The sequence below is a fragment of the Aquarana catesbeiana genome, unplaced genomic scaffold (assembly GCF_042186555.1).
Source record: "Aquarana catesbeiana isolate 2022-GZ unplaced genomic scaffold, ASM4218655v1 unanchor237, whole genome shotgun sequence".
NCBI classification, from domain to species: domain Eukaryota; kingdom Metazoa; phylum Chordata; class Amphibia; order Anura; family Ranidae; genus Aquarana; species Aquarana catesbeiana.
Genome location: NW_027362665.1, coordinates 1705998 through 1732907, shown reverse-complemented (window position 1 = coordinate 1732907; position 26910 = coordinate 1705998). Strand labels below are relative to the sequence as shown.

The 26910-nt window shown below is 47.8% G+C and overlaps 1 protein-coding gene across 2 annotated transcripts in view; it reads left to right on the top strand.

The window, feature by feature from the left end:
• LOC141122016 (uncharacterized) overlaps positions 1 to 21973 on the top strand; it is a 30228-nt gene extending 8255 nt beyond the window's left edge. The window contains exons 2-8 of one of the 2 annotated variants that reach the window (XM_073611811.1): positions 6198 to 6254; positions 6341 to 6464; positions 6581 to 6678; positions 6770 to 6991; positions 7071 to 7277; positions 7636 to 7777; positions 15421 to 21973. In XM_073611811.1, coding sequence (XP_073467912.1) covers positions 6380 to 6464; positions 6581 to 6678; positions 6770 to 6991; positions 7071 to 7277; positions 7636 to 7777; positions 15421 to 16583 — 1917 coding nt within the window. In that variant the 5' untranslated portion in view covers positions 6198 to 6254; positions 6341 to 6379 and the 3' untranslated portion in view covers positions 16584 to 21973. The remainder of the gene's footprint in view (positions 1 to 6197; positions 6255 to 6340; positions 6465 to 6580; positions 6679 to 6769; positions 6992 to 7070; positions 7278 to 7635; positions 7778 to 15420) is intronic. The other variant, XM_073611812.1, reaches the window with a different exon arrangement.
• Positions 21974 to 26910: the final 4937 nt, after the last annotated feature.

Sequence of the window (26910 nt, the reverse complement as noted above, 5' to 3'; positions counted from 1 at the left end):
TATGGTTTTCTTATAGCCTCTTGATAATAATCTCTGGCGGAGTGCTAGGGCTTGAGCTTTAAATTCCTCCAGATGTGTACAGTTACGACGTAATCTGAGATATTGTGCATAAGGAATACTCTTAATAAGCGATCTAGGGTGGGCACTGCCCGCATGTAATAGGGTGTTTCCTGCCGTTTCTTTTCTAAACAGGGTGGTTGCTAGACAATTATCTTGATCCTTGAAAATAGTTAGATCTAGAAAAGTTATTTGGTTTACATGAGTTGAAATAGTAAACTTAAGATTCATTGAGTTGTAGTTAATTGTCTGGATGAAATCATCCAGCAGCTTGCGAGTTCCTGTCCATACTAGGAAAATATCGTCTATATACCTCCGCCATATGAGAATATGGTCGGTGTATATAAACAAGTCCTCATGTGAGAAGATGTCACGTTCCCACTCCCCCAGGTACAAGTTGGCGTAGGCCGGCGCACAACAAGTGCCCATGGCCACGCCCTGTACCTGGAGGAAGTGGGAATCTTTGAAGCAAAAGTAGTTACGGGTCAATACAAAATGGAGTAGTTCGAGTATGAATTCACAAAATTCCCAACTATAATGATCTTGTTCCCTTAGAAAGGTGCGTACCATCCCGATGCCCTGCTCGTGCGGGATGCTAGAGTACAAGGACTCAACATCCAGAGTCACGAGGAGGGCATCGGGAGGGACAGGCAGACCTTCTATTTGTTTCAGTAGATCCAATGTGTCACGTGTATAAGATGGAAGGCTTAATACATGTGGCATTAATATAGAATCTATAAAACGGCTGGCATGTTCAGACAGAGAGCCAATACCGGAGACGATTGGTCGGCCAGGGGGCAATGTAGGGTGCTTATGTATTTTTGGTAGGGCGTAAAAAGTAGCCTCTTTGGGGTTTCTGACATTGAGATAGTTGTAAATATCTTGGTCAATTAGGCCCTTTTGAAAGGCTTTGCCAATGGTCTCCAGGTATTCTTGCTTAAATGCTAGAATCTGTGTCTCAGGTAGCAGGCGATAGCAATGTTTGTCCGCTAGGATTTTGGTAACCATAGTTTCATAGTATGTTTTGGTCATCAGGACAATGTTCCCTCCTTTGTCCGCAGGTTTTATTTCTAGATCTGGTTGATTTTTTAGGGCTAGAATGGCTTGTCTTTGTGAGTAGGAAAGATTTCCTGAGGTTATTGGCATAGTCATCTCTTTTATATCTTTGATGGTTCCAATAAGGAAGGCCCAGATATGGGCATTTGAGGTTAATTCTGGGAACCGTTGTGATTTAGGTTTAAATTTTTTGATATTGGTTGTATGTACAGTAGGTGCTTTTATCTCTTGTGTGGAATTGGAGGGTTCATTTTCCTCCAATAAGAGTATAAGGTCTCGGAGGGCTCGAAAATCTTCCATAGAGAAATGTTTGACTTGTTCTGATATCGCCTTGTCTTGTTTAGACTGTATTACATCTTTGTCAAAAAGAAATTTGTATGTTAGATTACGTGAGAAAAGATAGACATCTTTTATTGTCTCATACTTGTCAATGTTCGTTGAGGGACAGAAGCTTAGTCCAAGCTTAAGGACCTCAAGTGTCTCCCTCTCAAAAAAGTAAGGTGTTAAGTTAATGATTTCCATGCCTGGAGTCATGTCGGCATTATCGTGTTCGTGGGGATTTGAAAATTTGACTGTGTCTGTGGAATTTGGATATGTGCATCTAGTGTACTCTGTCTAATGTTAGGTGTTCGCTGTGTCAATGGTAGAGGGGTACTAGGGGGATTTGTGCCCATATCCATAGGGCCTAAAGTGCTAGATTGTGTCAAGTTAGGTGTTTGTGATTGATTATTCAATAACTGTATTGCTTGTAGGGCAGTAGCTCCTAAATACTTGGGTTGTGTTGGTGGTTTCCCATTGGGATGTGGTGTGTGTCCTTTAGTTTGTGAATGTGTTGGAAATCTCATGTCCACTTTAGGGGGCGTTTAGAAGAGGGTGTGTGTGAGTCCCCACCATAATCTCTTTTTTTGTGCTGTGGTATTATTGCGGGAATAATGTTGGTTATGTCTCGGGGCAGAAGATGTAGATCTGAGTGAGGAATCTGATTCAGTATCCTCATCCGTAGTCCCGTAGTTGTTAGTTTTCGTGACCCGATGATGATTTCTAGAACCCTTACGTAGCATGGTATTCTGCCAGTGATATGCGAAGCCTTCAGAGAAGGCTAATCGATCTTTGGATAGTTTGTTTTGTTTTTTATAAATGATGTCTTTAGTGATCTTTGTTATGTAATCTTTTGTTTCTTGAACTCGTTTGGAAAAGAGGGTATGTTCCCTAATGGTTTCATTAGATGTTTGTAGTAGAAGGATCTCCTGATCTAATGTGTTTAATTCTGTCTGATAGTGAAGTATCAGCAGTTTCATAAGTTCCATACTGCATTGGGTCAGTATGTTTTCCCATTTAAGTCTAAATTCTGCAGAAGTTACTTGAAAGGAGGGATAGAGTTGGATCCTGAGACCTAAAGGGTTAATGGTTTCCCGTACATATTTCTGGAGGAATTCAATATGCCAGTGCAGGTTGGCTTTCTTTTTAAGAACGCGTTTAAGTTTGGCCATATATTGGTTTATACCAATTTCTTGTTCAGTGTCTGTGTTACAATTTGTTTGAATCACTGTCATATAGCCCAGCCAGCCATTCCCAATGAATTCCATAATACATACAAATATACATACAATTGATGTTCAATTATTGCTAGCCGTATAAAAAAAGAGAAGAGGAAAAAACATATAAGAATACTGGAAAAAAAAGGGGGGGGGGAAAGAAGGGGAAAGGGTAACTCAAAGGTTATGACCTTGAGGTAGATTGGCCGTACATTAGGTAATCTTATAGAAAAAAAGGGGTATAATAGCCACTAGAAAATGCCCGGGTGCTTCCACCCATAATAAATAGGATCAATTGGGAATGTATCATCGCATAGTGGTCATGCGGATACAGGATACATATGTGTGCCACGTCTAATATAAATTGTTTAGAGAACGTGAAAGTGTGGGCAGGCACCAAGACTTTATAGGCACAATAAGGATACTTATAGCATTAAAAGTCTAATTTTTATTTCAAAAATATATACTAAAAACGGGGAAAGACAAAAATAGGATTAAAACTGAATATAATATACATCGTTTACAGAATATGCACTCCATACACAGTAAATCGGGAGACAACGGAACTACAGGATCAGTAAGAGACACAAGCAACTTATTGATCTATATAGTTACAGTACATATCGTTGAATCGAACGCCATGTGATGGTGGTAGTCAAGATTCTGTATAAACTCATAAGCTCGACATGTTGCGCGCCTTAGCGCTTCTTCAGGAGCATGCAATACGACAACTGTAATGAATAATAAACTATTAACAGCGTTTCCAAAATATTTTTGTATGTGTATAATAAGAACATTTCCATATAGGTCAGCGGATAATGTATGGGGGCCGTTTGGGGAGAACACCAGGGGAGCATCAGTGCTGCAGACATGTCAGGCCGGGAAAGGGCAATGTGGGGACGGATGTAACATAATACAGATATATAGTATAAAATAGGGAGGGTATATAAATATGATATAGCATATACTAGGTAAGGTAAAAAAGGGGGAAGGGGGTATCAGAAAGGGGAACAATGCAGGGAAAGAAGGGAAAGCAGGGGGAGGCAGGGGAGGAGGGGGGGAGGGAAAGGCCCCCTCTGGTTGCCTGGATACCTGGACGCGACTGCCGTCCCCCTCCCCGACGCTCTTTCGGTTCTTCTGATCTGCGCCGGGAATCGGGACATGCGCAGTACGCGCCAGCGGCCGGCCTGGATGACGTCACGTCGGCTATGCCGATTGGTGACCACAGGCGGGGCGGGTGTACAAGAGACGCCGTCATGGCGTCTCTCGCTGTACACTCTGCAAAAACCACTATCTGTGGTGTGATGGCGGTCTAACGCTCCACCACCTACCGCTATATTTACAAGTTCTACAATTAGGTAAGCGTATACTGCTAGTATTCCCTTTCTCAGCCTCACCCAATTTAGATGTTATCTTACTTCATCACCTTTCTTTATCTACCTCAACAGACTCAGCAAGACTGGGGATAGAACCGCACAGCACCCTAGGGTACTATTATGTTCATATACCTTGATGAAACCTATAAGTCAGTCTGTGACCGATAACTCTTTTTCCCTTGTTCCACCTAATTGCTGGGAACCACCTTTGTTTATTAGGGAAACGGCTGAGGTTTTGTTTTCCATCCTCCCCCTTTCTTAAATTATAGTTTCTACATTGACCAGGGTAAGTTTTATTGTATTTCACTTCAATAAGCTATCCCTCAATGGGCATGTGATTTCCACTATCTTGCACTGGGAATCATATATATATATATACTGTTTACTAGATATTTACATATATATATATATTAACAACTATATACACACTTCATAGTCCACCTGTTAATATTATATTAATATATACAACCTCCTTTTTCTCCCCCCCCCCCCCTTTCCCTCCCTTCCATGTTTCCTTTCCTTCCCCCTCCCCCCGTTCCTTCCCCCCCCCCCTCCCCCCCCTCCCCCTTTCCCCCCCTTTCTTTTCCTTCCCTCCCCTCCTTTCCTCCCCCCTTTTCCCCTTCCCCTCCCCCCTCCCCTCCCCTCCCTCCCTGTCTCCCCCTCCCCCCCCCCCCCCATTCTCTCCCTCTCCCGTTCATTCCCGTCCCCTTTCCCCCCCTCCCCTTCCCCCCCCCTTCCCCCTGTCCCTCCTTTCCCCCCCCCCATTTTTCCCCCCCCCACTTTCCCCCCTTTTCCCCCCCCCTCCCCCCTTTCCCCCAGACCCCCCCCTTTCCCTCCCCCCCTCCTCCCCTGCCTCCCCCTGCTTTTCCTTCTTTCCCTGCATTGTTCCCCTTTCTGATACCCCCTTCCCCCTTTTTTACCTTACCTAGTATATGCTATATCATATTTATATACCCTCCCTATTTTATACTATATATCTGTATTATGTTACATCCGTCCCCACATTGCCCTTTCCCGGCCTGACATGTCTGCAGCACTGATGCTCCCCTGGTGTTCTCCCCAAACGGCCCCCATACATTATCCGCTGACCTATATGGAAATGTTCTTATTATACACATACAAAAATATTTTGGAAACGCTGTTAATAGTTTATTATTCATTACAGTTGTCGTATTGCATGCTCCTGAAGAAGCGCTAAGGCGCGCAACATGTCGAGCTTATGAGTTTATACAGAATCTTGACTACCACCATCACATGGCGTTCGATTCAACGATATGTACTGTAACTATATAGATCAATAAGTTGCTTGTGTCTCTTACTGATCCTGTAGTTCCGTTGTCTCCCGATTTACTGTGTATGGAGTGCATATTCTGTAAACGATGTATATTATATTCAGTTTTAATCCTATTTTTGTCTTTCCCCGTTTTTAGTATATATTTTTGAAATAAAAATTAGACTTTTAATGATATAAGTATCCTTATTGTGCCTATAAAGTCTTGGTGCCTGCCCTCATCTTTCAAATGTCTTTCCATCCAGAGTCTATATGTCCTATGACATCACACTGACCTCACAGCTCCTCCTCCCAATGTCCCTCCATCCAGAGTCTATATGTCCTATGACATCACACTGACCTCGCAGCTCCTCCTCCCAATGTCTCTCCATCCAGAGTCTATATGTCCTATGACATCACACTGACCTCACAGCTCCTCCTCCCAATGTCCCTCCATCCAGAGTCTATATGTCCTATGACATCACACTGACCTCGCAGCTCCTCCTCCCAATGTCTCTCCATCCAGAGTCTATATGTCCTATGACATCACACTGACCTCACAGCTCCTCCTCCCAATGTTCCTCCATCCAGAGTCTATATGTCCTATGACATCACACTGACCTCACAGCTCCTCCTTCCAATGTCCCATCTGGCTCTTTTCTGATGCTCCTAGGATGTGGGCGGACCCTTTGCATCCTCACTAGCAAAGTAGGACTGTTTGTCCCATGTTGTATGTAACAACACCAGAATTGCTTAAGACAATACTTTAACCTGCATAGTGTGGGGGTCCTGTGGGGGTAAATTATATCTCAGTCTGAAGTGGGGCTTTAATAAACTGAAAACCTGAATGGAGAGGTGAGGAGGATTCTGGGAATATCATTTGATTTTACTATTTGTGTTCAGATCTAGAGATTTCCTTCTAGAGATTCTAGAAGTCACCAGAGAGATCATGGAGGAGAGGTGAGCGGTGCCGGGAATTCTGGGACATTATCCAGTAACAGACAAGGGATGTGTCTGGATGGTGACTGTATCATTGTGTGTGTCAGGTTCCTATAAGGTGTCAGGATGTCACTGTCTATTTCTCCATGGAGGAGTGGGAGTATTTAGAAGGACACAAGGATCTCTACAAGGACGTCATGATGGACAATCAGCCGCCCCTCACATCACCGGGTAAGAGGAGACTTTATTGTAAAGGAAAGAGCAGTACGGAGGGTCCACCTAGATCCCCCATCATCTGATAAACACATAGAAACAATGTATTCAGTCAGTGTGTGTGTTTCCTACAGATGGATCCAGTAATGGGAACCCACCAGAGAGATGTCCCCGTCCTCTGTATTCCCGGGATTCCACACAGGAAGATCACACCATCCCTCACCATCATCAGGTAGATGAGGAACAATCACTGATAGTATCATTAGGATCTGTACATTATCTGCATTGTTACCATTGATGTCATTTTTATTATATATATTCAGAGTGGAAACCTGAGAGATTCTAAAGTTGAGGTTAAAGAAGAGATAAAAGAGGAGGATGATGAGGATGGGGTGATGGAGGAGTCTCTAAAAGAACACAAAGATCTGTACCAGGACACCATGGTGGAGTCATCCAGCTACAGGAACCCACCAGAGAGATGTCCCCGTCTTCTGTATTCCCGGGATTCCACACAGGAAGATCACACCATCCCTCACCATCATCAGGTAGATGATTGACAATTATTGGTAGTTCTGATTTATACACAGCATGTTTGTTACAATGAATGTTTTATTATATATTCAGAGTGGAAATCTCGGGGATGATAATATTGATGTTAAAGAAGAATATAAAGAGGAGGATGAGGAGTATGGAGTGATGGAGGAGTTTTCAGAAGGACACAAGGATATGATGGAGCCACCTAATACCAGGAACCCACCAGAGAGATGTCCCCGTCCTCTGTATTCCCGGGATTCCACACAGGAAGATCACACCATCCCTCACTGTTACAAGGTTGGTGGGATGGAGCATCTAGAACATGGACTTGAGGAGACAGGAGGGTTTATTTACTAAAGCCAAATCCACTGTGCACTTGGAGGTGCAGTCACTGTAGATCTAAAGGGGAACATAGAAGGAAAATAAAAAGAACAGCATTTTTTTCTTGTATATGATTGGATGATATAAATCAGCAGAGCTTCCCCTTATTTCGGATCTCCCCTTCAGATCTACAGTGACTGCACGTCCATGTGCAGATGTAGTGCGCAGTGGATTTGTCTTTAGTAAATCAACACCAATGTGTAGATTTCTTATGTGATGTCACAATAATAAATCTTATATCTTACAGATATTCTCTCTCATTTTCTGGCTTTAGAGTGGAGATCCAATCGATATAGAATTTGAGGTTAAATCAGAAGAAGAAGAGAGATATGTGAGGGATGATCAGCAGTCTATGGAGGAGGATGGAATAACGGGGACATTTATAGAGGAGGACACTCCTACAGAGATCAGCACAGGTGGGTCATTAACACTAAATACATTCCTCCACCCATACTGCTCACTGATTGGTCCAGAGTAGGGCGGGGACTGGGTGATATCAGCCTGTAATCCCCTGGTCACTTTCCTGAGCTGTGTTCCCCGTCCTGTATTCCTGTATTTCTCTCCGATAATCTTCCTTCTCTGTGCTGCAGACACAATTTATGTATCTAGACTGGATTTATGGAGTTTCTGGGATTCAGCTGGCAGCAAAATGTTCATTTTCACCATAGATGTTACTAGATCTAGGCAACTGGGGTATGTGGTTTGAGTCTTCTGCCCCATACCCGGGTATGGCAAGATGTCTGACAGAACAATCCCCCCAGGATTACTTGTTCTGTTGTCTGCTGGCTGTGCCGGGTGGAGGGATATGTCTGTATAGTCTCAGACCCAAGTCACTGAGTGCAGTCTCAGGAGATGGGAGGCAGCGGTGTGGGACCTCTGCAACTTGTCTCATGTACACATTTAATCTTCCACTGATTACTGAATACCAATATTATGAGTCCTGACCCTTACACTGTATAATTTATATTGTACATTACATACTCCTGACCCCTGCACTATATACTCTATGTTGTACATTATATACTCCTGACCCCTGCACTATATACTCTATATTGTATATTACATACTCCTGACCCTTACACTATATAATTAATATTGTACATTATATACTCCTGACCAGGGTCGATGCAAGGATTTTTGTCTACTTAGGTGAAGGTGCATTTTGGTGCCCCCTCAACCATCCTCCTGCTACCTCCCTCCCCTCCACAATGCAAACCCCCCACCCCCATATGGCATACACTTTATTTGCCTGACGTTACATCATCAATGTTGCCTTGCATTCATTCATGAATATAATGGAGTGTACATCTCATTGCATTACATTCTTTCCCGGCCTTCATGGTTGGGGAAACTGTCAAAGTCCCTTCCAGGTCAGAAACAAGAAGGGGAGGAGAGCAGACCTGTGTCCGTTCTTCTCCCTCCCTTCTACCCGGCAGCACCCACTATGGGCAAGCAGAGCCCAGGATACATAGCAGGGGGGCTATCAGTGATTTTTAGTGGGACTGCGACATTGCAGCGGACAAATCAGACACCTAACTGACACTTTTTTGGGGACCATTGACACCAATACAGTAATCAGTGCTAAAAATATGCACTGTCACTGTACTAATAACATTGGCAGGGAAGAGGTTAACATCAAGGGGGATCAAAGGGTTAAATGTGTCCCTAGGAGGTACTTGCTAACTGTGGGGGGGGGGGGGGTGGACTGACTGGGGGAACACAGATCTGTGTTCTGCTTAGCAGGAACACTAGATCACGTTGTTCATACCTGACAGAATGGCGATCTGCCTTGTTTACATTGGCAGACCGCCATTCTGTCCCTCTGGGGAAGGATCATGGGTGGCCAGAGGACATTGCTTCCGCCAGACCCAATGACTGGCTCCCCCTGTGGCCACTCAGCGCAAGTGCCCCTGCTGGATATTGCACAGAATAATGTACAGGTATGTCGTTTCACGCAGTAGAGCCAACCGGCCGCAGTGTATGTACTGCAGCCAGTCAGCAAGTGGTTAAGTTATAACAAAAAGCAAAAAACATATTTCTCCATTTACATGAAGGTCAGGTTAATATAACCCAACACAGGGTTCTCCTTTACAGTGTGAGGGTGGACTCTGTGGACCCTGATGTAAAGGAGAACTCTGTGGAATCTGATGTAAAGGAGAGCTCTGTGGAATCTGATGTAAAGGAGAACTCTGGAATCTGATGTAAAGGAGAACTCTGTGGAATCTGATGTAAAGGAGAACTCTGTGGAATCTGATGTAAAGGAGAACTCTGTGGAATCTGATGTAAAGGAGAACTCTGTGGAATCTGATGTAAAGGAGAACTCTGTGGAAGCTGATGTAAAGGAGATCTCTGTGGAATCTGATGTAAAGGAGAACTCTGTGGAATGTGATGTAAAGGAGAACTCTGTGGAATGTGATGTAAAGGAGAACTCTGTGGAATGTGATGGAAAGGAGAACTCTGTGGAATGTGATGGAAAGGAGAACTCTGTGAAATCTGATGGAAAGGAGAACTCTGTGGAATCTGATGGAAAGGAGAACTCTGTGGAATCTGATGTAAAGGGGGAACTCTGTGGAATCTGATGTAAAGGAGAACTCTGTGGAATCTGATGTAAAGGGGGAACTCTGTGGAATCTGATGTAAAGGGGGAACTCTGTGGAATCTGATGTAAAGGAGAACACTGTGGAATCTTATGTAAAGGAGAACTCTGTGGAATCTGATGTAAAGGAGAACTCTGTGGAATCTGATGGAAAGGAGAACTCTGTGGAATCTGATGTAAAGGGGGAACTCTGTGGAATCTGATGTAAAGGAGAACTCTGTGGAATCTGATGTAAAGGAGAACACTGTGGAATCTGATGTAAAGGAGAACTCTGTGGAATCTGATGTAAAGGAGAACTCTGTGGAATCTGATGTAAAGGAGAACTCTGTGGAATCTGATGTAAAGGAGAACTCTGTGGAATCTGATGTAAAGGAGAACTCTGTGGAATCTGATGTAAAGGAGAACTCTGTGGAATCTGATGTAAAGGAGAACTCTGTGGAATCTGATGTAAAGGAGAACTCTGTGGAATCTGATGTAAAGGCTGATGTAAAGTCTGATGGCTGACTCTGGTGTAAAGGGAAACGGTGATATAAAGGGAGTCTCTGGTCACCACAGCCCCCTCCTTACACAAGAGTCCAGAGAACTCCCCCTTACATCACAGTCCAGAGACTGCGGACATGGGAGGTCAGAGACTGCGGGCATGGGAGGTCAGAGACTGCGGGCATGGGAGGTCAGAGACTGCGGACATGGGAGGTCAGAGACTGCGGGCATGGCCAGTGGGAGGTCAGAGTCTGCGGACATGGCCAATGGGAGGTCAGAGACTGTGGACATGGGAGGTCAGAGTCTGTGGACACGGGAGGTCAGAGTCTGTGGACACGGGAGGTCAGAGACTGTGGACACGGGGGGTCAGAGACTGTGGACACGGGGGGTCAGAGACTGTGGACACGGGAGGTCAGAGACTGTGGACACGGGAGGTCAGAGACTGTGGACACGGGAGGTCAGAGACTGTGGACACGGGAGGTCAGAGACTGTGGACACGGGAGGTCAGAGACTGTGGACACGGGAGGTCAGAGACTGTGGACACGGGAGGTCAGAGACTGTGGACACGGGGGGTCAGAGACTGTGGACATAGCACATGGGAGGTCAGAGTCTGTGAGCATGGGAGGTCAGAGACTGTGGACATGGTCAATGGGAGGTCAGAGTCTTTGGACATGGTCAATGGGAGGTCAGAGACTGCAGACACGGGAGGTTAGAGACTGTGGACATGGTCAATGGGAGGTCAGAGTCTGTGAGCATGGGAGGTCAGAGTCTGCGGACATGGCACATGGGAGGTCAGAGTCTGCGGACATGGCACATGGGAGGTCAGAGTCTGCGGACATGGCACATGGGAGGTCAGAGTCTGCAGACATGGGAGGTCAGAGACTGTGGACATGGCACATGGGAGGTCAGAGTCTGTGGACATGGGAGGTCAGAGTCTGTGAGCATGGGAGGTCAGAGACTGTGGACATGGGAGGTCAGAGACTGTGGACATGGGAGGTCAGAGACTGTGGACATGGGAGGTCAGAGACTGTGAACATGGGAGGTCAGAGACTGCAGACATGGGAGGTTAGAGACTGTGGACATGGCACATGGGAGGTCGGAGTCTGCGGACATGGGAGGCCAGAGACTGTGGACATGGGAGGACAGAAACTGCGGACATGGGAGGTCAGAGACTGCGGACATGGGAGGTCAGAGACTGCGGACATGGGAGGTCAGAGACTGCGGACATGGGAGGTCAGAGACTGTGGACATGGGAGGCCAGAGACTGTGGACATGGGAGGACAGAAACTGCGGACATGGGAGGACAGAAACTGCGGACATGGGAGGACAGAAACTGCGGACATGGGAGGTCAGAGACTGCGGACATGGGATGTCAGAGACTGCGGACATGGGATGTCAGAGACTGCGGACATGGGAGGTCAGAGTCTGCGGACATGGGAGGTCAGAGACTGCGGACATGGGATGTCAGAGACTGCGGACATGGGAGGTCAGAGTCTGCGGACATGGGAGGTCAGAGTCTGCGGACATGGGAGGTCAGAGTCTGCGGACATGGGAGGTCAGAGTCTGCGGACATGGGAGGTCAGAGTCTGCGGACATGGGAGGTCAGAGACTGTGGACATGGCACACGGGAGGTCAGAGACTGCGGGCATGGGAGGTCAGAGACTGCGGGCATGGGAGGTCAGAGACTGCGGGCATGGGAGGGCAGAGACTGTGGACATGGGAGGTCAGAGACTGCGGGCATGGGAGGTCAGAGACTGCGGGCATGGGAGGTCAGAGACTGCGGGCATGGGAGGGCAGAGACTGTGGACATGGGAGGGCAGAGACTGTGGACATGGGAGGTCAGAGTCTGCGGACATGGCCAATGGGAGGTCAGAGACTGTAGACACGGGAGGTTAGAGACTGTGGACATGGCACATGGGAGGTCAGAGACTGTGGACACGGGAGGTCAGAGACTGTGGACACGGGAGGTCAGAGACTGTGGACACGGGAGGTCAGAGACTGTGGACACGGGAGGTCAGAGACTGTGGACACGGGAGGTCAGAGACTGTGGACACGGGAGGTCAGAGACTGTGGACATTGGGGGTCAGAGACTGTGGACATAGCACATGGGAGGTCAGAGTCTGTGAGCATGGGAGGTCAGAGACTGTGGACATGGTCAATGGGAGGTCAGAGACTGTGAACATGGGAGGTCAGAGACTGCAGACATGGGAGGTTAGAGACTGTGGACATGGCACATGGGAGGTCGGAGTCTGCGGACATGGGAGGCCAGAGACTGTGGACATGGGAGGACAGAAACTGTGGACATGGGAGGACAGAGACTGTGGACATGGGAGGTCAGAGACTGTGGACATGGGAGGTCAGAGACTGTGGACATGGGAGGTCAGAGACTGTGGACATGGCACATGGGAGGTCAGAGACTGCGGACATGGGAGGTCAGAGACTGCGGACATGGGAGGTCAGAGACTGCGGCCATGGGAGGTCAGAGACTGCGGCCATGGGGGGTCAGAGACTGCGGGCATGGGGGGTCAGAGACTGCGGACATGGGAGGTCAGAGACTGCGGACATGGGAGGTCAGAGTCTGCGGACATGGGAGGTCAGAGTCTGTGGACATGGGAGGTCAGAGTCTGTGGACATGGGAGGTCAGAGTCTGTGGACATGGGAGGTCAGAGACTGTGGACACGGGAGGTCAGAGACTGTGGACATGGCACATGGGAGGTCAGAGACTGCGGACATGGGAGGTCAGAGACTGTGGACATGGGAGGTCAGAGTCGGTGAGCATGGGAGGTCAGAGACTGTGGACATGGGAGGTCAGAGTCGGTGAGCATGGGAGGTCAGAGACTGTGGACATGGGAGGTCAGAGTCTGCGGACATGGGAGGTCAGAGACTGTAGACATGGCACATGGGAGGTCAGAGTCTGTGGACATGGGAGATCAGAGACTGCGGACATGGGAGGTTAGAGACTGTGGACATGGCACATGGGAGGTCAGAGTCTGTGGACATGGGAGGTCAGAGACTGTGGACATGGTCAGTGGGAGGTCAGAGACTGTGGACATTGTCAATGGGAGGTCAGAGACTGTGGACATGGCACATGGGAGGTCAGAGTCTGCAGACATGGGAGGTCAGAGACTGTGGACACGGGAGGTCAGAGTCTGTGGACATGGGAGGTCAGGGTCTGTGAGCTTGGGAGGTCAGAGACTGTGGACATGGTCAATGGGAGGTCAGAGACTGTGGACATGGGAGGTCAGAGACTGTGGGCATGGGAGGTCAGAGACTGTGGGCATGGGAGGTCAGAGACTGTGGGCATGGGAGGTCAGAGACTGTGGGCATGGGAGGTCAGAGACTGTGGGCATGGGAGGTCAGAGACTGTGGGCATGGGAGGTCAGAGACTGTGGACATGGGAGGTTAGAGACTGTGGACATGGCACATGGGAGGTCAGAGTCTGTGGACATGGGAGGTCAGAGACTGTGGACATGGGAGGTCAGAGACTGAGAACATGGGAGGTCAGAGACTGAGAACATGGGAGGTCAGAGACTGCGAACATGGGAGGTTAGAGACTGCAGACACGGGAGGTTAGAGACTGTGGACATGGCACATGGGAGGTCGGAGTCTGTGGACACGGGAGATCAGAGACTGCGAACATGGGAGGTCAGAGACTGCAGACACGGGAGGTTAGGGACTGTGGACATGGCACATGGGAGGTCGGAGTCTGCGGACATGGGAGGTCAGAGACTGCGGGCATGGGAGGTCAGACTGCAGACATGGGAGGTAAGAGACTACAGACATGGGGGGTCAGAGACTGTGGACATGGTACATGGGAGGTCAGAGTCTGCGGACATGGGAGGTCAGAGACTGTGGACATGGGAGGTCAGAGTCTGCGGACATGGGAAGTCAGAGACTGTGCACACTATATACTCTATGTTGTACGTTACATACTCCTGACCCCTGCACTATATACTCTATGTTGTACATTACATACTCCTGACCCCTGCACTATATACTCTATGTTGTACATTACATACTCCTGACCCCTGCACTATATACTCTATATTGTACATTACATCATTCTGATACTATACAGTCCTATCTGTTGTATCTTATACAATATGTTGTACTTTACATAGTCCTGACTTCTTTTGCACCCATTTTCTACCAGCTGGTCTGTGACGGATCTCGGATACCCCATATGGGAACCTCCACCAGACCTGTGCCCCCTGTCCTCCAAACACACCCGCAGCCTGCAGACTCACCATAACCAGCCCTTAACCCCCCAATCACGAGACAAACCACACAGGTGTTGAGGGTTAAACATGCAAAGCATAAAACTGTTTATTAAATACAAAACATCCACCTTTATACACAGTTGGGGACACTCCCTTTAGCCTTGTCATAGAGGGGGAGGGGACAAGGAAGAACCAATGGGAACTCAACACTTGTACATTGAAACAGAAACTAGAGTTGAAACACATAAAGAGATTCTGATAAGCAGGCAGCCCCTCCTTACACATCCCCTCCTGAGATGTGTCTCCAGACCTTTGTCTACAGGCCATGACCCAACATAATTACACCAATAACAAGAGGGGGGGATGGGATGCAGCTGATATAGGGACCTTCATTACATTATCCCATTGTCATTTTGTCCCCAAGTCTCGTAGCCCCATGCTTTGGGAATGCCGCCATCTTGTATATGTCTTTATCAGCTAAAAGTACATTGTTTGTGGAATAAAAGTGGTTCTAATGAACCGGCGACCACGGACACAAATGTCTGGAGGTGGCATCTTCCCCAGGTGGTGGGAGACGGCAAATAGCCTCCCAAATCTCCCGTTCTCTGCTGGGCCATAGTCTGTGTGTAGGAGGCCAACCCAGAGCCCCCTCCCAGGGCTCAGTGGATTCTGTCACATGACATTTTATATCTGATGATCTGATTGGAGCACAGCAGGAACCAATCAGCTCATGTCTAGTAATAATCTTTTTATTTCTATTTTAGTAGATGGACGGGAGATGAGGAAAACCTCAGAGGATTGTCTCACTTTGTCTCCAGACTGTAAAGTAGAAGATGAGGACATCACACAGTATAGTCCAGGAGAAAACCCGACTACCTCAAATGTCCATCCGGCACCACACAGTGTAGATGGACCATCGTATTCCTCTTATCCTGAGGAACCTCAGACTGTGAGGGACGGTGCCGTCCTTCCAACAGAGAAGAGCTTTTCCTGTACTGAGTGCGAGAAGTGTTTCCAGTTTAAATCCAAACTTAATAGGCATATAAGATCTCACACAGGGGAGAAGCCATATTCCTGTCCTGAGTGCGGAAAATGTTTTTCACAGAAGTCCATTCTTTCCAAACATCAGAGATCTCACACGGGGGAGAAGCCGTATTCCTGTCCTGAGTGTGGGAAGTGTTTCCATTTTAAATCTGGTCTTTATGTGCATATAAGATCTCACACAGGAGAGAAGCCGTATTCCTGTCCTGAGTGTGGGAAATGTTTTTCACACAAGTCCATCCTTTCCAAACATCAGAGATCTCACACGGGGGAGAAGCCGTATTCCTGTCCTGAGTGTGGGAAATGTTTTTCACGGAAGTCTCATCTTGACACACATCAGAGATCTCACACAGGGGAGAAGCCGTATTCCTGTCCTGAGTGCGGGAAATGTTTTTCACGGAAGTCCCATCTTAACACACATCAGAGATCTCACATCGGGGAGAAGCCGTTTTCCTGTCCTGAGTGCGGGAAATGTTTTTCACAGAAGTCCGATCTTTACAGACATCAGAGATCTCACACGGGGGAGAAACCGTTTTCCTGTCCTGAGTGCGGGAAATGTTTTTCAGAGAAGTCCAATCTTTACACACATCAGAAATCTCACATGGGGGAGAAGCCATATTCCTGTCCTGAGTGCGGGAAATGTTTTTCAATGAAGTCCAATCTTTACACACATCAGAAATCTCACATGGGGGAGAAGCCGTATTCCTGTCCTGAGTGTGGGAAATGTTTTTCACGGAATTCTCATTTTTACACACATCAGAGATCTCACAAGGGGGAGAAGCCGTATTCCTGTCCTGAGTGCGGGAAATGTTTTTCACAGAAGTCCAGTCTTTATACACATCAGAGATCTCACACGGGGGAGAAGCCGTATTCCTGTCCCGAGTGAGGGAATTGTTCCTCACTGAAGTCCTGTCTTCCTGTACATCAGGGATCCCACACAACTCTTGAGGTGTATTAGTGCCTTGAGTGCGGGAAATGTCTTCTATATGAATGTTGCTGGACATCACAGCTCTCATGTGGGGAAGAAGCACACCCTGATATACACCTCAGATATACTCCATGGCTGATCTTCATCATGTAAGAAACAGTTGATAAGGAGATCAGAGATCACCAAAGACATGGATGAAGTGTTGTAAAATACAATGGATGGGCAGCTCATACAGGTCTGGTAATGTACTTTTATGTCATGGCTTTCTTCCAGGTCCGCACCCATGCACGTGCACACCCAGAAACCTCCACTGTCATTGGCTGTAGGATAAGTTTGTCAGCAGGTTCCAGCCAATGATTTTGCCCCGTACCCTGCTGATCACCTGCAGCCAATGACAAATCACTCCTGTGTTTTATTTTGTAAACACGGGGGGCTATCTTGTGATTTCTTCTCTTCCCGAGTCCTTTTCGGTTCAGGAAGAGAAGAGAACACCACACTGTGAGTATAATCACCACACTTTACACCCACACACCTTAGATTGGCATATTTAACCCCATTGATTGCCCTCATTCACCCTTTGATCACCCCTGTCACCCAACCAGTGCCATTAGTACACCGTCAGTGTACAGTATTTTTCACCAATCGCTGTATTAGAGTCACTTGTTACATCAGATAGCACCAGGGTCAGCTAGCATTAGATTGTCCACACACTATCACACTCACACTATAGAATCCTGATCACCACCATTACTAGTATAGTGTGTGTATTAATCAATAACCTGATCATGAACAGAATTATATAAATGTCCCCCCTTAGTATAGTGTCTTTATGGATCAATATCCTGATCACCACCATTGCTAGTATAGTGTCTGTATTAATCAATAACCTGATCATGAACAGAATTATATAAATGTCCCCCCTTAGTATAGTGTCTGTATGGATCAATATCCTGATCACCGCCATTGGTAGTATAGTGTCTGTATGATCAATATCCTGATCATGAACAGAACTATATTAGTGTCCCCCCTTAGTATAGTGTCTGTATGGATCAATATCCTGATCATGAACAGAACTATATTAGTGTCCCCCCTTAGTATAGTGTCTGTATGATCAATATCCTGATCATGAACAGAACTATATTAGTGCCCCCCCCTTAGTATAGTGTCCCTAATAACGCAGCATTAGCAGGATCAGCCCTTCTGACCCCCAACAAGTGCAGTGTCAGTAGATCACCGGCACCTCTGATACATTGCACACATAACCGCAGTGTTAGCAGAATCAGGCCTGATTTCTTCTAGCACTAGCAGGTAAGTTATTTGTGTAGCACCCTCGAGTTTAGGCAGGGAGCTCCTCCCAAATTTACTTGCCAGGAGTAGTTATCCTGGTTGATAGAGATCTATTGATTTCTCCCTAAGTTTGGCCTTGTTGCACTTTTCTCTTCTACCACTAGGTGGCAGGCTACTTGGTGGTACTAGATATGAGAAGGGAAATCCAAGGTCAGGTTATGGGTATATGGGGTATCTCAGCCAATGGGCAGGGGTTTTCTTGAATCCCTTGGCCTGCTGGGAGAGCCTATTTATTCTTGTGGAGTGAGGTGATTGATGTTCTGTGCCACCTGGATGGCTGTCTAGGTGGACATGTGTCGTATGTCCCGGGCTGCTAGGCCAGAGATTGGGCTTATCCCGGGCACATCTGGCTGCTGTCTGAGGGCCTATCCAGAAGCAAGAGAGCAGAGCAGGGTTGGGAATGTGGCTTGCAGTCCTACCAAAAGTGACGGTTCTGCTGGCCTGAGAACCTGTCATGGTCGGAGGAAGAGGGGAAGCTGTCGCCACTAAGGGACCATCCACTTTATTACCAGGGACCACAGTGAGTAACTGAAGCAAGAACCAGAGCAGTATTCTCACTGAATGGGCATGGGGGAGAATCAGGAAACTTCAGGCAGTGATCAAGTCAGGGACCCAACCAGCGGAGGTGACACTTGTAGAGCAGCCTTGTGTGTCAAGCCAGGGACCGAGAAGGCCAGTAGGGTGAAGCTTGAGAAGTATCTGGAGTGCTAGGGACCCAGCAAAGATGCGGGGGTGACACTTGAGGAAGATACCACCGTGAAGATTGGAGAAGCTCAAGGGATTCAGTGTCAGTGAATCAGAGGGTCTAGTGAGAGACCGGGAGCTCAGTGGGCTGCAGAACTACAAGGAGAAGTTGTAGTGAAGGTGAAAGAACTGTTATGCTTTGTGTTAGGAACTGGTAAAGACTGTTGCCATAGGAGATAGCATTCCTGCACGTGCAGATGTGGCGTCTTGCTGGATGCCTTTCCCTGCACAGCTGTCCTATTGAAGTCTCTGAGTCTGCTAACTGAACTTGCAACTATGTAAGGGTGTCCTGTCCCTAACCCTCTTTCCCCCAAAAAGTTTGTAAGAGAAATAAACATCTCTTTTGCATTCAAGAAGTGTCTGGCACCCAATAAGATCCACCTTGCACCCATTATGCCTCACAACCAACCACATACAGAAGGATGTCAGCTATCTCTGGCCCTGGAGGTTCTCATTAGACTGAAGGAGGCTGGAGACCTTGCTACATTTGTAGTTGTTCAAGCAGTCCCTGACAGCCAGGAGCTCTTTTTCCTGTGAGTCACACTAGGTATCTGTGAAATTAGTGGCCAAAATGTCCCAACAAAGGTACTCTAGTGAAGAGTAGGGATGAGCCGAACACCCCCCGGTTCGGTTCGCACCAGAACCTGCGAACGGACCGAAAGTTCGCACGAACGTTAGAACCCCATTGACGTCTATGGGACTCGAACGTTCGAAATCAAAAGTGCTCATTTTAAAGGCTAATTTGCATGGTATTGTCCTAAAAAGGGTTTGGGGACCCGGGTCCTACCCCAGGGGACATGTATCAATGCAAAAAAAACTTTTAAAAACGGCCGTTTTTTCGGGAGCAGTGATTTTAATGATGCTTAAAGTAGAAAAAAAAAGTGAAATATTGCTTTAAGGTGTCTATAGTATGCCTGTAAAGTGACACGTGTTTCCCATGTTTAGAACAGTCCCTGCACCAAATGTCATTTTTAAAGGAAAAAATCTCATTTAAAACTGCTTGCGGGTTTAATGTAATGTCGGGTCCTGGCAATATGGATGAAAATCAGTGAGACAAACGACATGGGTACCCCCCAGTCCATTACCAGGCCCTTTGGGTCTTGTATGGATATTAAGGGGAACCCCGCACCCAAATTAAAATAAGGAAAGGTGTGGGGCCACCAGGCCCTATATACTCTGAACAGCAGTATACAGGCAGTGCAAACAAGACAGGGACTGTAGGTTTGTTGTTAAGTAGAATCTGTTTGTAATTTTGAACGGGTACATTTTTAACGTGTTTAGCTCCAGCCAAAAAATCTTTTTTAAGCTTTTTGGAAAACATAGGGAAGGGTTATCACCCCTGTGACATTTGTTTTGCTGTCTGTCCTCCTCTTCAGAAGATTTCACCTCACTTTTTGTCCCAATGAAAAATGTTTTTTGAAAATTTGGATTTTTTTGTGGAACAAGGATTGGAAAGCATCAGTGGAAAGGAGAATTTTTTTTCCCATATTAACTCTTACAGGAGAGAATTTCCCTTCCTAGGGGTAGATTTCATCTCACTTCCTGTTGTCTCCTTCCGTTTGCAAGTAGGAGTTGTTTGTAAGTTAGATGTTTGAAAGTAGGGTCCTGCCCTATATACTCAGCAGAAATTTGGGCCTTAGGTGTTGCTGTGGCCACAACACTGTAAGCCCTCACAGGACCCTGCTGTGAAATATTAGATCAAGAATTGTAATTACATGCCCCTGTTGAACAGGAGCTGAAAAATTAGGCCTTAGGCACTGGTGCTGGTGCCACAACACTGCAACCCCTTACAGACACTCTAGTTGGAACGCAGGAACGAGCCCTGCTGCAAAGTATTGCATCAAAAATTGTAATTACACGCCCCTGTTAGACAGGGACAGAAAAATTGGGCCTTAGGCACTGGTGCTGGTGCCACAACACTGCAACCCCTCACAGACACTCTAGTTGGAACGCAGGAATGAGCCCTGCTGCAAAGTATTGCATCAAAAATTGTAATTACACGCCCCTGTTAGACAGGAGCAGAAAAATTGGGCCTTGGGCACTGGTGCTGGTGCCACAACACTGCAACCCCTCACAGACACTCTAGTTGGAATGCAGGAACGAGCCCTGCTGCAAAGTATTACATCAAAAATTGTAATTACATGCCCCTGTTAAACAGGGGCTGAAAAATTGTGCCTTAGGCACTGGTGGTGGCGCCCAGAACCAAAAATGTTCTTACAAGCTATTAGCGTGATGATTGAGGAGGAAGAGGATAATTACTCAGGGATAGTCACTCAGCATCAGCATAGGCAGTCTTTGAAGGGATCTGAGATTTCAAAAAAAATTATTCGGTTACATCAGCATCAGGTGCTTGGTAGCTGGTGGTGATCCAAGACTGATTCATTTTTATGAAGGTCAGTCGATCGACCGAGTCGGTGGACAGATGCACCCTGTGATCGGTTACCACGCCTCCAGCAGCACTGAATGTGCGTTCCGAAAGAACGCTGGATGCAGGACAGGCCAGTAGCTCAATTGCATACTGTGCAAGCTCTGGCCAGTGATCCATCCTCAAGACCCAGTAACCCAGAGGATTTTCGGTGGGAAAGGTGTCCAAGTCTGATCTTGCCCCTAGGTATTCCTGCACCATGTAAAACAGACGCTGGCGATGGTTGCTGGAATCGATCATACCTTGGGGCTGCGGACCAAAAAATTGTCTGAACGCATCGGTCAGACGGCCACCTTCTCCACCACTCCTTCTTTGACTGACCGAAGCCTCAGCAACACGTTGTCCAGAAACAGGAGTTTGTAACCTCCCAGTCTCTGGGAACGCGTTGCACAGACCTTTCTGCAAGGCCTCCCGAAGATGTTTCATCCTCTGCGATGGCAAGATAAGGTCCGCAACCTTACCCTTGTAACGTGGATCAAGGAGGGTTGCCAGCCAGTATTGGTCCTTCTCCTTGATACCACGAATACGAGGATCCTTACGCAGGCTTTGCAGGATCAGGGAGGCCATGCAGCGTAGGTTTGCTGAGGCATTCGGTCCGGAGTCCTCTGGGTCACTAAGGATGACATGGTCCGCAGCCACCTCCTCCCAGCCACATACAAGTCCATGTGTTTCTTGGGACTGATCCCTTAAAGACTGCTGCTGATGCTGAGTGCCAGGCTCCACCTCCATACTGACACAATCTTCCTCGTCCTCTTCCTGTGTGATCGGCAGGCACGCAGGAACACTGTCTGGATAAAGGGGGCCTTGAGAGCTAAGGAAGTCCTCCTCTTCCTGCCTCTGTTCTGCCTCAAGTGCCCTGTCCATTATTCCACGCAGCGTGTGCTCCAACAGGTGGACAAGGGGGACAGTGTCACTGATGCATGCACTGTCACTGCTCACCATCCTCGTGGCCTCCTCAAATGGTGACAGGACAGTGCATGCATCCCTGATCATGGCCCACTGGCGTGGGGAAAAAAAAACAAGCTCCCCTGACCCTGTCCTGGTGCCATTGTCGCACAGGTACTCATTGATGGCCCTCTGCTGCGTGTGCAGCCGCTGCAGCATGGCCAACGTTGAGTTCCACCTGGTGGGCATGTCACAGATTAGGCGGTTCTTGGGCAGGTTAAACTCCTTTTGGAGGTCCGTCAGCCGAGCACTGGCATTATATGACCAGCGGAAATGCACACAGACTTTCCTGGCCTGCCTCAGGACATCCTGTAAGCCCGGGTACCTGCCCAAGAACCGCTGCACCACCAAGTTAAGGACGTGAGCCAAACAGGGCACATGGGTCATTTGTCCCTGTCGGAGGGCAGAGAGGAGGTTGGTGCCATTGTCGCAAACCACCATTCCTGCCTTAAGTTGGCGTGGCGTCAACCACCTCTGAACCTGCCCCTGCAGAGCTGACAGAACCTCTGCCCCAGTGTGGCTCCTGTCCCCCAAGCACACCAGCTCAAGCACCGCATGGCATCTTTTGGCCTGTGTACTTGCGTAGCCCCTTGAACGACTACGGAGCACCGCTGGTTCCGAGGAAGAGGCCATGGAGGAAGAAGAAGAGGAGGGGGTGGAGGAGAGAGGTGTGTCACAATCATTAGCATTTTGGAGGCGTGGTGGCGGAACAACCTCCAACACTACTGCACCTTGTCCTGCATCCTTCCCAGCTGCCAGCAGAGTCACCCAATGCGCCGTGAAACTTAGGTAACGTCCCTGTCCATGCCTGCTGGACCATGAGTCAGCGGTAATATGCACCTTACCGCTGACCGCCCTGTCCAGCGAGGCATGGACATTGCCTTCCACATGCCGGTAGAGAGCCGGAATCGCCTTCCGTAAGAAAAAGTGGCGTTTGGGTACCTGCCACTGAGGAACCGCACATTCCACAAACTCACGGAAGGGGGCAGAGTCTACCAACTGAAAAGGCAGCAGTTGAAGTGCTAGCAATTTTGCCAAGCTAGCATTCAACCGCTGGGCATGTGGATGGCTGGGAGCAAACTTCTTTCGGCGGTGCAGCAGCTGGGGCAGGGAAATTTGCCTGGTACAATCTGACGTCGGTGTACCAAAAGCAGATTGCCCACAAGTACTTGGCTGTGACACACCTAATTCTACACCTTCATTCCTCTCAGTGCAGGTCTCAGAGAGGACTGAAGGTCTAGTGGGGTTGGAAATCTCAGCTGATGAGGAGCAAGGAGAGGTCCTCTTTGTTCTTTGGTGTGGGTCTTTTAGATGCGCTTGCCAACGAACTGCATGGCAGGTCAACATATGTCTGGTCAAGCATGTGGTACCCAAGCGGGAGATGTTTTGGCCACGTGAGATACGCTTGAGACATATGTTGCAAATAGCAGCGGTGCGATCTGATGCACTCGTCTCAAAAAAGGCCCACACCAAAGAACTTTTTGAATAACGCGCAGAGACTGCAGCGCCCTGCACATGTGATGCAGTCAATGTGCTGCCCTTAGGCTGGCCCCTGGAGGGCATCCTGCCTCGTTGGTGATGTGCCGCCCCCTCCTCCTCCTCTCTCCTGTCAGGCACCCACGTTGAGTCAGTGACCTCATCATCCCCTCCCTCCTCATCACTGGAGCAAACCTGGCAGTATGCTGCAGCAGGGGGAGCATGACTGCCAGATTGCTGTCCTTCTTGGGCACCCCCTCTGTCCGTGCTCATGTTACTGCCTTCATCGAGCTCAGTATCATCATCAGAGCCTTCCAAACGCTGGGCATCCTCCTGGAGCATGTACCCAACACTGTGGTCAAACAGTTCGAGGGACTCCTCAGGAGGACATGGTGGAGCTAGGGAAGGAGTCACTGATGACATTGAGCCGAGAGAAGAGGCCGCTGCTTTGCCAGACAAAGCACCCTAGGCATGGGTGAGAGAGGATGAGGAGGATGAGGACGGCTTGGTCATCCACTCGACCAAGTCTTCCGCATGTTGCGGCTCAACACGGCCAGCTGCCGAAAAAAAGGCCAAGCGTGTCCCATGGCCACGTGCTGATGAGGATGCACCGTCTCCACGACCAGCACTAGACACAGAGCCTGCTTGCCCTCTCTTATTGGCTTGTGACTGTCTGCCTCTCCTTCTTGGCCTTCCAGACATACTAATGGCCTGTAGCTGCACTAAGCTGGGATATATATATCAAAATCAACTGCCTGCCTGTAGTATGAGAACACAACCAACCTTCTACAGGTAGCTTTAGCTGAACACTGTGAGGTGGACGCACCCCACTAACTTGTAGGTTTAGCTGAACACTGTGAGCAGGACGCACTGCACTAACTGTAAATAGTCTAGCTGCCTGACCGTGGTACTAATAGGATCAAAAGAACACCAGTAATTTTCTTTAGGTAGCTGTAAATACTTTAACAAGACAAGCCTGCCTGTCAGTAGGAAGATAACAGGAACGGATCTAGCTGAACACTGTGAGCAGGACGCCCTGCACTAAATGTAAATAGTCTAGCTGCCAGACCGTGGTACTAATAGGATCAAAAGAACACCAGTAATTTTCTTCAGGTAGCTTTATATACTGTAACAAGACAAGCCTGCCTGTCAGTAGGAAGATAACAGGAACGGAGCTAGCTGAACACTGTGAGCAGGACGCACTGTACTAAATGTAAATAGTCTAGCTGCCTGACTGTGGTACTAATAGGATCAGAAGAACACCAGTAATTTTCTTCAGGTAGCTTTATATACTGTAACAAGACAAGCCTGCCTGTCAGTAGGAAGGTAACAGGAACGGATCTAGCTGAACACTGTGAGCAGGACGCACTGCACTAAATGTAAATAGACTAGCTGCCTGACCGTGGTACTAATAGGATCAAAAGAACACCAGTAATTTTCTTCAGGTAGCTTTATATACTGTAACAAGACAAGCCTGCCTGTCAGTAGGAAGATAACAGGAACGGATCTAGCTGAACACTGTGAGCAGGACGCACTGCACTAAATGTAAATAGTCTAGAAGATAACAGGAACTGATCTAGCTGAACACTGTGAGCAGGACGCACTGTACTAAATGTAAATAGTCTAGCTGCCTGACCGTGGTACTAATAGGATCAAAAGAACACCAGTAATTTTCTTTAGGTAGCTGTAAATACTGTAACAAGACAAGCCTGCCTGTCAGTAGGAAGATAACAGGAACGGATCTAGCTGAACACTGTGAGCAGGACGCACTGCACTAAATGTAGTCTAGAAGATAACAGGAACGGATCTAGCTGAACACTGTGAGCAGGACGCACTGCACTAAATGTAAATAGTCTAGAAGATAACAGGAACGGATCTAGCTGAACACTGTGAGCAGGACGCACTGCACTAAATGTAAATAGTCTAGAAGATAACAGGAACGGATCTAGCTAAACAGAATACAGTGTATATATATATATATGCAACACCTGGGATGCATATATATACACAATACACTGTAAGTGCAGCTAACTGACTGACTGTTCTGCCTAATCTATCTAACTCAAACCAAATGACACTGTCTCTCTCTCTGTCTATCTCTTTCAACGCCGGAACACACACTACACAGGGCCGCTGTGCAGGCGGCCTTATATAGTGTGGGGCGTGTACTAAATCCCCTGAGCCATAATTGGCCAAAGCCTCCTTGGCTTTGGCCAATTACGGCTCTCTGTTCAGGCGGCGCTGTGATTGGCCAAGCATGCGGGTCATAGTGCATGCTTGGCCAATCATCAGCAAGCAATGCACTGGGATGCCGCAGTGAATTATGGTCCGTGACGCGCCACACGAATTTGGCGTGAACGGTCCATATCGTTCGCAATTCGGCGAACGACCGAACAGCCGATGTTTGAGTCGAACATGGGTTCGACTCGAACACGAAGCTCATCCCTAGTGAAGAGGCCTACAGGATTCTGAGTATGACAGCTGAGAGCGAAGGAGGAGTCCTCACTGACAGAATCAGGCTCTGAATACGAACCTGTACAGAGCAGCGGCACCCCGACAGGGAGCTCAGAGGATGGAGGAGAGGTCCCTGCTAAGGTCAGGCCCACCCAATCCCGGGTATCTGAAGTGCTAGGAACACTTGATTTGTCTTATATGCAGCAGGATGCCAGTACTAGTGCCGCACTACCTTTTTGGTAACAGCGGCCTAGTACATCCTAGTCTTTTATATACCAGGACAGAAGTATTTTGTGGTGACCTGGTGGGTCCCAAAAATGCAGCCCAAGCTGGTGAGGTGGCTAGCACTAGTGGCATCCCACAGCCACCATGAATTCGACCATAGAGCCCATAGTGTTCTTCCAGATGTGCTTGTGCAAGTCCTGATTAGCAGCCCACAGATTCTGCAGTGCTCATACTTCCCCCATTCACTGCCCAACCTGGTGGAAACAGCAAATTTAACAACTCCCCTAGATTTTTGGAGACCTATCAAGGTTCAAAAACTTTTTTGGGCCTAAAACACAACATGGGCATTACTAAAAAGAATGAGCTGCGATCATATTGGTCTAGAGATACCAAAACCAACAAATGATAGGGGTTAGGTGGCGCTACCTGTTGACTAAGGGCACTTAATGTATAGGAAGGGGCGGGGGGCTGTACCAAGGGTATAAGAGGGACTATACCCTGGGTATACAATCACCACCAAGCCTCAGCTCCTATATCACAGCCTGAAGACCTCAACCCAGTGCCTAATGTGGGATTACTACTGTTGTGTGTATGTGTAAGTATGTGAAGGGCACACATCCAAAAAACCATATAAGTAATACATAAAAAATAATATTCCTAAACTAAGGT